This window comes from Xiphophorus maculatus, chromosome 23, assembly GCF_002775205.1.
Source record: "Xiphophorus maculatus strain JP 163 A chromosome 23, X_maculatus-5.0-male, whole genome shotgun sequence".
Lineage (NCBI taxonomy): Eukaryota > Metazoa > Chordata > Actinopteri > Cyprinodontiformes > Poeciliidae > Xiphophorus > Xiphophorus maculatus.
The window spans coordinates 30350524-30363068 of record NC_036465.1 but is presented as its reverse complement, the minus strand read 5'-3'; the positions used below and the strand labels follow the sequence as shown (position 1 = coordinate 30363068).

General features: G+C 38.3%; 1 protein-coding gene across 1 annotated transcript; it reads left to right on the top strand.

Annotated features, from left to right (window-relative positions):
- Positions 1-7058: 7058 nt before the first annotated feature.
- c23h4orf47 (chromosome 23 C4orf47 homolog) lies at positions 7059-11752 on the top strand. Its single transcript, XM_005809002.2, has 8 exons — positions 7059-7124; positions 7251-7353; positions 8480-8699; positions 8853-8990; positions 9849-9924; positions 10358-10543; positions 10643-10806; positions 11621-11752. Exons 2-8 carry the CDS (start codon positions 7260-7262, stop codon positions 11676-11678), a joined length of 936 nt encoding a protein of 311 aa, XP_005809059.1. The 5' UTR covers positions 7059-7124; positions 7251-7259; the 3' UTR covers positions 11679-11752.
- Positions 11753-12545: the final 793 nt, after the last annotated feature.

Below are 12545 nucleotides of genomic sequence, written 5' to 3'. Positions count from 1 at the left end.
GATGTTTCAAATGAAGGCAATGGAAGAGAAATGTTCTGGGTTACAGCCAGAGTAGCAGGACTGTACAGCATCTGGTGTCAGGCTTAATGCCAAGGCACATTATGACAACAGCAGCTCTGCAAATGAATTTGTACCTGAGGCTGTTGATGATATGCAATTAGTTTTTGTGGCATTCACAAGTTTGACTGATTAAAAGAAAAGCTGCAGAATGAGAATAAGGATTTCTACACTGGTGATATGTCCCACAGGCAGTACAAGTAAACTCAGAGATGTTTCTGTGTTTCAAACTGATAAGGCCTTTCATCCGAACCACATTTATCTGCAACTTATTTGAGAATAAAACTTTTTTTGACCAGTTTAGATTTAGAAGGTGTTATCATACCCAAAAAACACTAAACACCAACTAAAACCTGCAAAGAGCAATAACTTTATTTTTATATAACGTTTCAGAAGGAATATTTATTTATTTGATTCAATGTTTCCACTGTGTCACCTTTCCAAAATAATGTCTTAAATATTTTTTTTTGCCAAAAGACGACTTAGGTTAAAAAAAAAAAAAAAAATCTCTTTTGGCAACAAATGACTTGGACCATGATTTGGGAAAGTAACGATTTGTAGCTTGGTTATATATTGGACAAAAAGTGAGAATCATTTGTTTCTGATGATCACAAAACTTTGAAGGTTTTAAGAGTCTTCATTTGGTGTCAAATAATTCAGTCCAAAGTAATCAGTGCATTTCAGCTCTAGTTGTTTTGCATAAAGCCCGGTGTGTTTGGGGAGGTGTGAATGTGAACTCTGAGACAACAAAACCTGGATCTTGGTTCTGTATAAGTGAACTCTTGTGCAGTTCTAATATACTGTAAATTTCTGGAGAAATTGAAGATCTACTGCACTGAAGCCCATTGAAAACTTCCTGGTTATTCCACTAAATATTCATTTCTGAACTCTTCCTGAGTTCAAACATTAGTATTGTTGTTTCTAAATAAATATAAAATTGTTTTCTTTGCATTATTTGAGGTCTGAAAGCACTGCATCTTTTTTGTTACGTTGACCATTTCTCATTTTCTGCTAATTAATACTAAATTTTTGATTGGAATTTCAGAGACATGTTGTCAGTAGTTCATAGAATAAAAGAACAATTTTCATTTTACTCAAACATATATTTATAAAGTGTAAAATCTGAGAAACTGGTCATTTTTAAGTGGTCTCTTAATGTTTTCCAGAGTTTCCAGAGAGGGAAAAAAATGTGTTTCAAAGAGTTTGGTTTGTTTGACACACTGCAGTGTCAAAGATAATCACAGCAGCTGAACATGGAACAGAAGGTGACATTTTGGTCCTGAATCAAACTGAGTCTACTGGACTATCAGGTGTAAAAAACACTCTATATTAAGTGTTTTAAGTATATTAAAAGACTTCATATAGACACTATACAGTGTCTATATTAAGTCTTTCTTTTACATCTGAAAAGCATGAAGTATGAGTATTTAGTGCCATAATTATTTCCTAATCAAATTATTTGCAGGTTTCGCTCAAAAAAAAATTAACAAATGATTCTTATTTCAGTAAATCAACTTTGAAATAAAATTCACCTCACAGAGTGATATAGTATTTTTCCTGTTATTGTTATTGATGGGAACAGCTAAGGGAAACCCCCAAATCCAGATTCATACCAAGAAAAGCATTTTGGTTGCAGAATTGTTATTCACAAACATTTATTTAAAAGTTATATTTTCTGTACTTCTTCAGTTTATCTTATGGTTTATGCAACATGGCCTAATATAGTGCAGGTTTTACTCACAACCTTACATATCCTCTATTGCTGATCCAGTATGAGATCATTGCACAGTTTCAGGGGAACTGATTGTATCTGTTATACTGCACTGCAAGTCAATGGAGCTTAAATTAGCCTAAATGAAAGAGGAGAGAAGGTCTGCATTCGGGGTTTATGCAATCCAACCACTGATTCAACACTTTGTTCATCTTTGCTGCTCCACATTTAAATAATATCACAGGCTTCAAGATTGTGCTGTAGATTTGTGACTTTCTTTTCCCTCGCTCCAGCAATTTCCCCTCACCACTTTTCTGGTAAACTTATTTGCTTCGCGGGCCGTCTGACCAAGCAGCTCTCGAGTACACTCTGACAGTCATACTGCTTGTGAGTGCCAGGGGAAAAAATAACCAGCTCTGATGAGTGCAACAGCCCCAAGCTATGACACAAAACTGAACAGTGAAAGCCACACATCCACGTTCTCTCTCACCATCCTTGTCATGTCTGCATTCTCCTGCTTTATTTCCTCTAAAGCAATGTTTTCTACTCACATGTTTTATACAAGACTTCAAGAGCTGCTGTGGCATTATTTAACATAGAACAAGCTTCCAGATATGTAGTAAATGTAGTATATACATATATATATATACTACATATACGACATATAAAAAGACTTCTCTACAGAAGATGCAGTCAATGCTCCACTAAAGTCCATTGCTGTTAGTTCAGAATCCTTAGTCATGTTATGATTTTGTGATGATGCTGTCTGCTAAATAAGTTTTACAATCCTCAATAGGGGGCAGCATCCATTAACACATCCAAATTGTCAACCTTCTTCTTCTGCGCATTTGGGTCGCTTTGGGGTCATGAACAGTTCCATGGAAGTCTCCTTGCAGTCTCGTCTAATAAGTAGAACCTAACATTGGATTTTAGCAACTAAAAAGAATCTAAATTGAGCATCATGAGAATGTGTTGGTGTGAACGCTGCTGATCTTGTCTGATGAACCATTTCTGTGAGGCACCATTATCCCACTAAAAGATCCAATGGTGAAGCGAAGCAGATTTTACTTGTTTGTGATGATGAGACATAACAGATCATGCCTCCTAAATAGTTTGTTGGCATGTAGTTAGCATGTAGTTAGCACCATGTGTTTTTCATGGAGACTTGGTGATCCCAGTCTTAACTGGAATCACCAACAGTAATCTTTGGATCTTTTTACATTCATAATTGACCTTCCTGCTGTCTGCTGCACTTGATATGAATTTATTTCATCATTTTTTTTTCAGTGATTTTGCTGCTTTAATAATCAATTAATTAATTTTAGGGCTTTTAGCAAATCTTTGTCATTGAGACGGCAGAACGTAAAAACGTTTCTACATCCATGGCTCTGGGTTGTTCTGTGCTTGTTGCAGGTTTGACAGTCTTCTGTTCACCTTCAGTTAGATCTTCAGGTTTTATTTGCAGTGAATGCTGAGCACTGACTCTGTCTCTGGGGTCTATTAGTACTGATTCTATTCCGGAAATGTTGTGCAGTGATTGATGACATTAATTCCTTTTACAATGACCAGTGCAGGTGTTTTTCCTGACCACAATAATTATCACTTTTGAAATCACTTCCTAGTTTACTGTAACTGTGCCTCACTTGCATACAATTAAAGCACAGCATAAATAGATTGTTTCTGTTTCTCTGGGTAATGAGTCCAAATTACAAAAAAAAAAGAAGTCATTTCTCATCTTCAACTCTCTGGCGCCCCCACTGGTGAGGCTTTTATCTCTCCAGTCCACTTCAGATGGAGCTTCAGTTAAAAAAGTCAGTCCAGAACAAACGTGAGTCAAATGAATTTAGATCTGTGCTTTAAAGCTGCAAGTAAAACAGAAAGAGGCATTAATAAGCAGGCAGCAGACTCGTTCAGCATGGTGTATGTTTTAGCATTTCTGACCTTGTAAGATCCATTTGTCCAACAGTATTATGATGTCAGAACCCACTACTCCTTATGAAGAAATGCTGATTCAGGGGAAACATAGTTCATTTCTGTGGCCGTCACTGTTCCTGCCTCCCTGCTCCGATCCCACAGCTCATATTGGGTCTTGTAAAATAGTAAATACATGTATTTATAGTATGTATCTAGTTGTTCAATTTTATAGAGGTATTTATATGTTTTGTATTATGAATTTCAGGCTAGCAGTCATCAAAAGGGTCAAAAGGTGAAGGGCTCAGGGAGACTTTAGGGTTAGGAATCAGGAGGTCAGGGCAAGACGATAAAATAGCAGAACCCCCCATAAAATATTTAATTAAGAATGGAATAAAGTTTAGAAGGTAAACTGAATGAAATGTAGATGTAGAACACAACATAAGAGCAGTGAGAGCTTTAAAAAGATTTTTCTTCCAGTCCCTTTGGGTGTCTGGTCTCCACTTTGTCTCGGCCCTCCGTCTCTGGCCTGCTGTTCTCCTGAGGTTGACTGAATGACAGCTTCCCATCCATGGGATACGAAAGGGTTAACAAGGTGTCTCTGTGTATTTCTTTCATTTATGTCTGTGTTGAGTAAATATTTCCTGTCTCCCCCACATACTGCAGTCCACATGTTTTACAGGTTGGAGTATGGATTGCCCTTACATTGCGACAAGAAAACCAAAAAAGCGGAACCTCTTAGGGTGCTGAAATAAAATGCCCATGACTTCTGGCCTTAGGCTGAATCAAGAGTGAATCAAGTAATCCCTGAGGTTTTTGTTCCTCTAATAATCCTGTAATCCCTGCATTTAGGGTTTTTCAGTCAGTGTCTGTTAGTTTTTTTGATGAATAATTATTTTGGTTGTAGATGGAGAAAATGTGGTGACAAATCGGAAGAGGGGAGACATTAATGGGCTTAGTTTCCAAGAATGATGAAACATTTTCTTAGGACAGAGCAACAGCACCCTCTGCTGGTCAGAGCACAGAACAGCGTTTTAGTGGCTTCTCTAAAGGCTGCCTGCAGACTACAGAGTCTGTGGAAACACAATAATTGCAATTTGATCAGTCCAGCGAAAGTTTATTTATGATTGAAACTTATTTTAAGTGTTAGAGATTCAGAACATTTCATTCTCTGTCTACAGCAACAGAGTTTTCCATGCAGAGGAGCCCCCCTGGGCTGCCCTACCTCACATTGAGGCACCCAGGTGTCAGGGTGTTAGTCTTTTTCTTCTTGACCATTTTTCCACCAGACAAAACATTGAGAACATTTTCTCTCTGTTTCCTTATAGCAAGAAGGACCTGGGTTAGAACTTGGTTCTTTTTGCACAGTCTGCCTGTTCTCCCTGTTTTCCCCGGTTGCTGCTGGAGACGGGTCTCAGCACTCCAACCACCCTGCACAGACTAAAAAGGTGTGTAGAAAAAAAAACTGTGGATGGGTGGATTCTTCTGTGATTTACTGAAGGACCCAGTTCAGAACTTTCATTATCAACTACATCAAGTTTATTTGCAGGGTCAATATTTATGATGTTGTACCTCCTTCACAATCTTTGCAATGGACTCTGATGAGAGTTAACTTCAGGACCCATGGTGACCCATTCTTGTTTTCCTACTGGTTGGGACTAACACCAGCTTATTGCCTTCTTTGTTTGTGTAAAAGGTTCAGGTTCAGTTCTTTTAAAGTGTGTCATTTATTGATGACTATATTCTATTGACTCTGTTCTTTCTTATTGTAGTGTGGCTTGGTTTGGTTTCCTTACTCTAGGTTGATGAGGCTCGCTAATGTGGTCAGGTAATTAGAGTGACGTAAGTCCAGCTCCAACATACAGTTTATATTCAAAGTGTGTGAGAACACTAAACTGATTCTCAGTTCTCCTGAACATCCACTCTGCATTGCGTTTGATCTTCCAACTGGCGGCCGCTTCAGGATGCCTAAGATCAGAACCCAGCGTGGTCAGGGGTCTTTCATTCCTGCAGCCATTGAACTTAGTCTCCCTGGCTTAGACCGCAATACCCAGAGCACTTTTTAGGTTTCTGAAATACATACTTTATATTCTTATTATCTTGAGAGCTCAATGCACTTAATGCACTAGGGCATGAGTTATTTCTCCTAGTATATGGAGTTGTGTGGAACTGACAGAATAAAGATGTTGTCTTTTTTCAATGTTTTCTGTTTTTTGTATTTCTGATACTTGCTGCAAACAAATTTCCCCTTGGAATAAGAATAAAAACTGAACTGAACTGAATTTGAATTAAAGTTAGAGTTTTTAGCATTAGCTTCTGGTAACTATCATGTTGGTATCACACTTTATCACTAGAGGAACCAATGTTAGAGCTAGATGTAACATAACCTTTTAGTTAGTGGTACCAGTGTTGGTAACCTAACCTCATACCTGCTCTTCCTCCTGAACCACAGCTCTCCCAAAGCTGTCACCACGGAAACGTGTCAAGATCAACGTTTACTGTGTAACTTACCAACTTTGGAAGGTGTAAAAAGCTGGGATAATTATGCATAAGGTTTCCATTAAAAACATCTCAGTGACTTATTTTCAGGGAAAATGTCTGGATCCTACACAGACCTTTAGGTTGTGCTGGTTGGAGCTGAATCCCAGAGCAGATCACCACTCCAGCTGAAACCTGATGCTTGTGAGCTCATTTAGCAGTCAGCGCTGCAGCAATGTGCCGCATCCTGAGCTGAAAGTTCTTTTAGTGACACTAAAGGCTGCCAGAAACTGCTCTACAAAATGATTCTCACTGTGCAGCTCTAAGACAAACATTTAAAGCAAAAAATGTGTAACACTGTCTAATTGTTTTTATTTAAAACAGCTTGTCCACCATTTCATCACTTACCAACTACTGTTTAAAAACATTGACACCTTAACAAACTTGACTTTTTGTGTCTTTTGTGAATAGAAATATTTCTAAGCCACCACAATCCCCCTCTTTCAGCCAGCTGACCTGTATTGTGCAGCTGCAGGTGGACGGGTGGCAGTGCTGTGTTAGTCTGCAGGAGGAGAAAGTTCTTTTGGCATCTCCATAAAAGGAAAGACTGAACAGTGGAATATTTTACAGAGGTGTATCAAACTTTCTTTTTTCTCTATTTCTACAAAAGAAAGTTTCAAACATTACTGCAACATTAGGTTGAACTGTAGTATTTTGCACATGAATGGATAAAAGAAAACATAATTTAATGTCTGAGTTCTTCACCAAAGCATATATCTATGTTATTGAAGACAATTTATTTATTTTGTCATTCTTCAATCAGAGTTGATGCTTTTATTTTGAAAGGAACCAATCCTTACTGTAACCTGGTTTGCTCTCCATGACAACCAGTTTGATAACACAGATACTCAGTGTGCAGAGCCTGGTTTAGTACCCCAGAAGATGGATTGATTTTCCACAGCCACAGGTAAATAATTACATCTATATTAGTAAAAGTGTACACTCTGCTTATTTATCTATATATTTATCTATCTATATATATATATATGTTTTACACTCTATGTGTAAGTGAGGTGTTTGTTGGTGTTTGCAGTGAGTAAGGATGAAGCCGGCTCACAGGAAGAGTGATATGGAGCGTTTGGGTGTGTTTATGGAGATGAGCTACATCTCTGCAGGAGACACTTCAGCAAACAGCCGTGAGCATGACATAAACTTTACTAACCTCTTTTAAATGTAGACAGCTCCTTTAAATGATCCCACAGCTGACAGCATGGCGATAACAGACAACTACAGGAGCCTGCTGGAAAAAGGAGGTCAACGAGAATCACTTCATGATAACATTAGGCTGGCTTTTTACAGAAACAGGAAGCTGGATGAAGAAAATTGCAAAAATATGTTTAGTAACAGTCAAATACATGGCAATTCCAAAACTACAGAATCCAACAAACAAAATAGTGTTCTTTTCTTAGTCTTGGATTAACAGGAACTGCAAAGTCATGTTTAGACGTCATTCACACAAGGTCACAATTTAACTAGGGTAAAAATCAGTCCCTTGTTCTGCACTATTTGCTTCATCCACAAGGTCTGGGTTCTCGGCTGCTGACAAATGTTTGCTTCCTGTAGGTGTGGACTGTGTAGAGGTTTTAATTTTACCCACTTGCTAACATTGCCCATGATGTGTGTAATGCACTAGTATGAAGCTATGAGGCTTACTAAAAATTGCTTGCACTATAAACAGCCATCTTCCACTGCGAAGAGAGAAGTGACCATCTGAATTCAATATTTGGAATGTGACCAACTCAGACTGAATGGCTTTGTTCACTTCCTCCACTGCCACTATTAAAACTCAGTTCTTAAACAGAGCTAAAAGTCATTGTCATTGTTCACAACATCTCCTTGTGTTTGCTAATTGGCCCAGAGACAATCCAAGTCAATGGGAGAAAGCCCAGACTGGAAGAGAGAATGTGTCTGCATGTGTCACTGAACAATGGACTGACTCATCATTTGTTTAGTGGTTAGTAAAAACCAAAGATCATCACCTAAAATAATAAACTCAAGAATTTAAGTAGGAGAAAATATACATTTCAATTATATGTTAACAGTTCAGGTTAAGGTTTTGGGAAGTAGGTTAGAAGTTGCCTCTGCCTGAACAGTTGTGTTGAATCCAGGAGGAATGAACACAACCCAAACTACTTGGTGAAGGTCAATGGACTAAGCGGAAATGTGAGATTCTGATGGTGCTTATTGGCCAGCAGCACTTTCAAATGAAATGGAAAATGTGATTTAAAGTGCATGTACGTGACGTTTCCATTTTTAATCCAGGTCCATTCAATGAGTCAGCATATCGAAGCCGCCAGATGCAGGCGGGTGTCACTAAACAGCTGTGTGCTCTCCAAAGTGGCTTTTTCGACAAGTCCTTTAAAAGGATTTTTGAGAAAGAAGCACTGAGTGAACCTCTGAGACTGGCTCGGAGGAACCGGATGCAGCAGGCCAAGAAGAACCTGGGCAAAGCCTTCCTGCCCTGCAGCGGGACCAAGCAGCCGTGAGGCAGCACACAAAGACATATTTACTAAGAGCTTTAAATATCTCTGCTTAGTTGAAAAATATTCATGATTTATTATTACAATAATGTATCCAAGTGATTTCAAATGAAATTTTAACAGATGTTTGTTACATGATTTGTTTGTGCCTTCAGCTCTGGTTCTGGTAGTTACTATGGCACCTTGTCTGGACCAATGGAAGCCACAAGTCCTCTGTCAGTTCCCAAGAAAGCTCAGCGTTCACCTGGCCGCAACATTCTCACCTCACCGCCCAAGAAAGGCAGTGGTTACAGGTTTATGGCAAGCAAACGTAGTTCCTAAGCTCTGAGAACAGCTTCCTTCTTCCCCCGAGGGCCAATGGCACAGAAGCAGAGTTACTGGCTGCGTTTCCATTAACAGTTTGCAACAAATCACCAAATGGCTGCAAATTGGAATTAAGAAAATAATTCATATTATGGACACACAGCAATTTAAAAAACAAACAAAAAAACAGGTTTTCTGATAAAAAAGTTATTGCACTAGGATGAGGTGGATTTTCAGCTTTTTAGAAATGAGTGTTTTTTTTGCAAAACTGCAGTGGAAACACTTTTTTACGTCACACATCATGTGATCAACGACCAGATGTTACTGCTGGAGGAAAAGATGCAGGAGACGACAGGAAGTGGCGGGAGGATGATCACGTAGACATAATAAAGAGTTGTATAAAAATGGTTTATTAATATCTATATAGACATATTTTACAAACATATAATAATACAAATATAAATAATAATGATTGATACCTAATATGTACTTATAAAAACGTGCATATATGGTGCTGCATGTTTTTAATGACAAACTTCTTGATGTGTGATTTAATTGCGTTTCTCATTAAATGCAAACACTACAATTACAAATTGTGCTTTTTCGACATGAGCAGAATATGAACAAAGTTTTGCTCACATTTATAATGGAAACGCAGCTATTGTTGGAGGGCTTGTTGGTAATATGAGTAAAGTGTGACTCAGTCATGAAATACATGACTTGATTTAAGGAGGTTTCTAGTAAGAAGCACAAAATAAGAAATAAAATAACTCCTGATAAACTGTGCTTTTGACCAGTGGTTCTCCAAAGAGTTTTCAAAGTTTGCCTGTGTTCTTCCTTTTCCCCAGTTATCCTAATGTGACTCTGTCCAAAATGGACCTGTACGTTTCTGACCCATACGACAGAGCCAAAGAAGCCCTTAAGGTAACAAACATAGCTGATTATTTTTTGTGTTTTCTTGATATTAACACTTTCAGTTTAAATTATGGGAATTAACATGTGAAACATATATTCCTCTGATACAACAGTACAATCATAAAGAAGAAGCACAGGTTAACTACAGTAATAGTAGCAGGTTTGTTGCATGAGCATTTTCTATATGCATGAATGCAGCTATGAACCAGGAGTCAGAGTTCCTGCCCCAGGTTTGGTCCCTGTAGTTAAACTACAACCTATTTGTTCCTTTAGTCACTGATGTGGTTGAGCCACAAAGAATAGCTGCCCATATTCAACTTAGAAAACTAATCAGATGATCATTGTGTTTGTAGTTAAAAAATTTAGAGGCAAAGCCTGAACTTAAGAACACTGTGGTGGTGAGACAATGGCATTATATATGTTGAAATTTGTGTGTACACAGAGGGAGGGAGCAATCCATCGCTCCAAACTAAGAGATGGGCCCTTCAAAATAAATCTTCACCCACAGGATTATTTCCAAGGCAATCCGTATCGCAGCCACAAGGCTCTCCCAGCTGCTCAAAAGCCCCTCCAGCCCCAAAAGAACGTCTCCATGGTTCCCTTCATGCCCTCCTCCCCCAGCAAACGGGTGAATCATTGCTTGGTTCAATGAAGAGAAACTGTGGATATCAGATATGATGTTTGTGGGCATAATAGATTTGTTAGTATGTTTGTTCAAATGTCTTAGATTGGAGGAATGAAAGCTGGAACATTTGATGTATATCCCTCACATTCTGCTGATCCATACGTCATCCGCCGCTCCAAACCAGCCAATCAAGAGCCAGTGTTTCGTCCTGCTCCTGGTCCCAAAAGCACGCCAGTCAAAAGCATCATCTCTGTTAATGTTAACAGGTTAGCTCCATAAATCTGCTTCAGCTTATGGAGGGCATTTAGCTGACACCTTAGGTTACCTCTGCTGGAGAGATACATCCTTGAAACAAACGGTTTGAGCAGCCGACCATGCAGCACCCTATGACCTTTTTTTTTTACAGCAAAAAAGAAATTTTAGGGCGTGCCGTGGTGGCGTAGGGGTTATCGCGACCCATATTTGGAGGCCTTGAGTCCTCGACGCGGCCGTCGCGGGTTCGACTCCCGGACCCCATAATATTTTCCGCATGTCTTCCCCCCTCTCCTTCCCAGTTTCCTGTCAGCCTACTGTCATATAAGGGACACTAGAGCCCACAAAAAGACCCCCTGGAGGGGTAAAAAAGAAATTTTAGGCTGCCAGTCATCTGTTTTTTAACAGGCTTTACTGGAGTTGACACATGAATAGACTGTTTTGTTGGAGTCTGCCATTTTCTGAAGAGGATGACATCACATGCAAAGGGTCAATAGATTTGACTTTCAGGTCACAGAACAAGCTTCTACATATGGTAACTAAATCTCCAATCATTTAGGAGAGTAAAATTAATATTTATTAATGATACAGGTCTAATCAGGTCACATATCTTTATCTGTTCTGTGTTTCCTTCTATTTAAGTTTTAGCATTAGCTTCCTTTGAAAAGGTCTCAAGACTACCCTACCTTACCACCTTGAATCTTATGTAGCTGGTTAGCTAACCTCAATTATTATCCTAGTTATATAAATGAAAGACATGAACTGTTGGATGGCAACACTTTTATTGTGTAACCTCACTTTGCTTCTTTGTTTTCCATTTTGTTTCAGAAGAATCAACTCTGCAAACTATCGGTACACTACCATCCCAGCCGTGATGAAAACCTGAACACACTGTTGGAGCTGTTGTTTTTTGTTCCAATAAATTAGCACCTTTACAAAACTAAAAGAAGAAATACTGAGTGATTTCATTTTTCAAGTAATATGTATTTCAAGTAATATTCTTACTCATTATTCTATTATTCTTCTGAAGTTGGAATTATATTCATCTCTGTCACAAAACTAATTATGAACTAAAATAGACATAATAACTAGAATTTAATAATCACCGGCCTTATTCTTATCATAAAATTTGTATTTTATTTTGAAAGACAGGTTGGGTTTCCTTTTATTAGGATATGATGCTTTCAACAAGCAAACATACTACATGTTGCCAGACAACCCTAATTTCTTACTCAATATGTATTAAAGGAACATTAATTCTAAGGATGCTGAGGAAATTTCTTTTATATTTGTCAACAAACTGGGTTTTCTCTCCATTAGCTCTTCAAATGCTGATGTATTTTTTTTATCAGAAATCATGATTACAATCAACTATTATCTATTACTGTCTTACTTTATAATTTGTTAATAATTTGTTCACTCCAACATTTTTGGAAAGTCACAGACCTTAAGTGCAAAGAAAACATGTAAATAAGACATGAATTTTGGGATTGTAGTTATAAAGAATAAAGACAATTTAAAAAAAAAATTTATGTTATTTGCACATTTTCCTTTCTTCCTTTGATTTTTCATTGTGTGTGTGTGTGTGTGTGTGTGTGTGTGTGTGTGTGTGTGTGTGTGTGTGTGTGTGTGTGCGTGTGTGTGTGGGTGTGTGTGTGTGTGTGTGTGTGTGCGTGTGTGTGTGTGTGTGAGCCAGTGTCTCTGCTGTACACACATTCATGCACTATGGAACACTACAGAGGTAATGTGGTGT

Coding starts and splice junctions, on each gene's coding strand:
- c23h4orf47 (XM_005809002.2), top strand. CDS start 7,260: ATGAAGCCGGCTCACAGGAAGAGTGATATGGAGCGTTTGGGTGTGTTT. Junction 7,354..8,479: donor AGACACTTCAGCAAACAGCC/GTGAGCATGACA, acceptor TTTTTAATCCAG/GTCCATTCAATGAGTCAGCA. Junction 8,991..9,848: donor AAGAAAGGCAGTGGTTACAG/GTTTATGGCAAG, acceptor CCTTTTCCCCAG/TTATCCTAATGTGACTCTGT.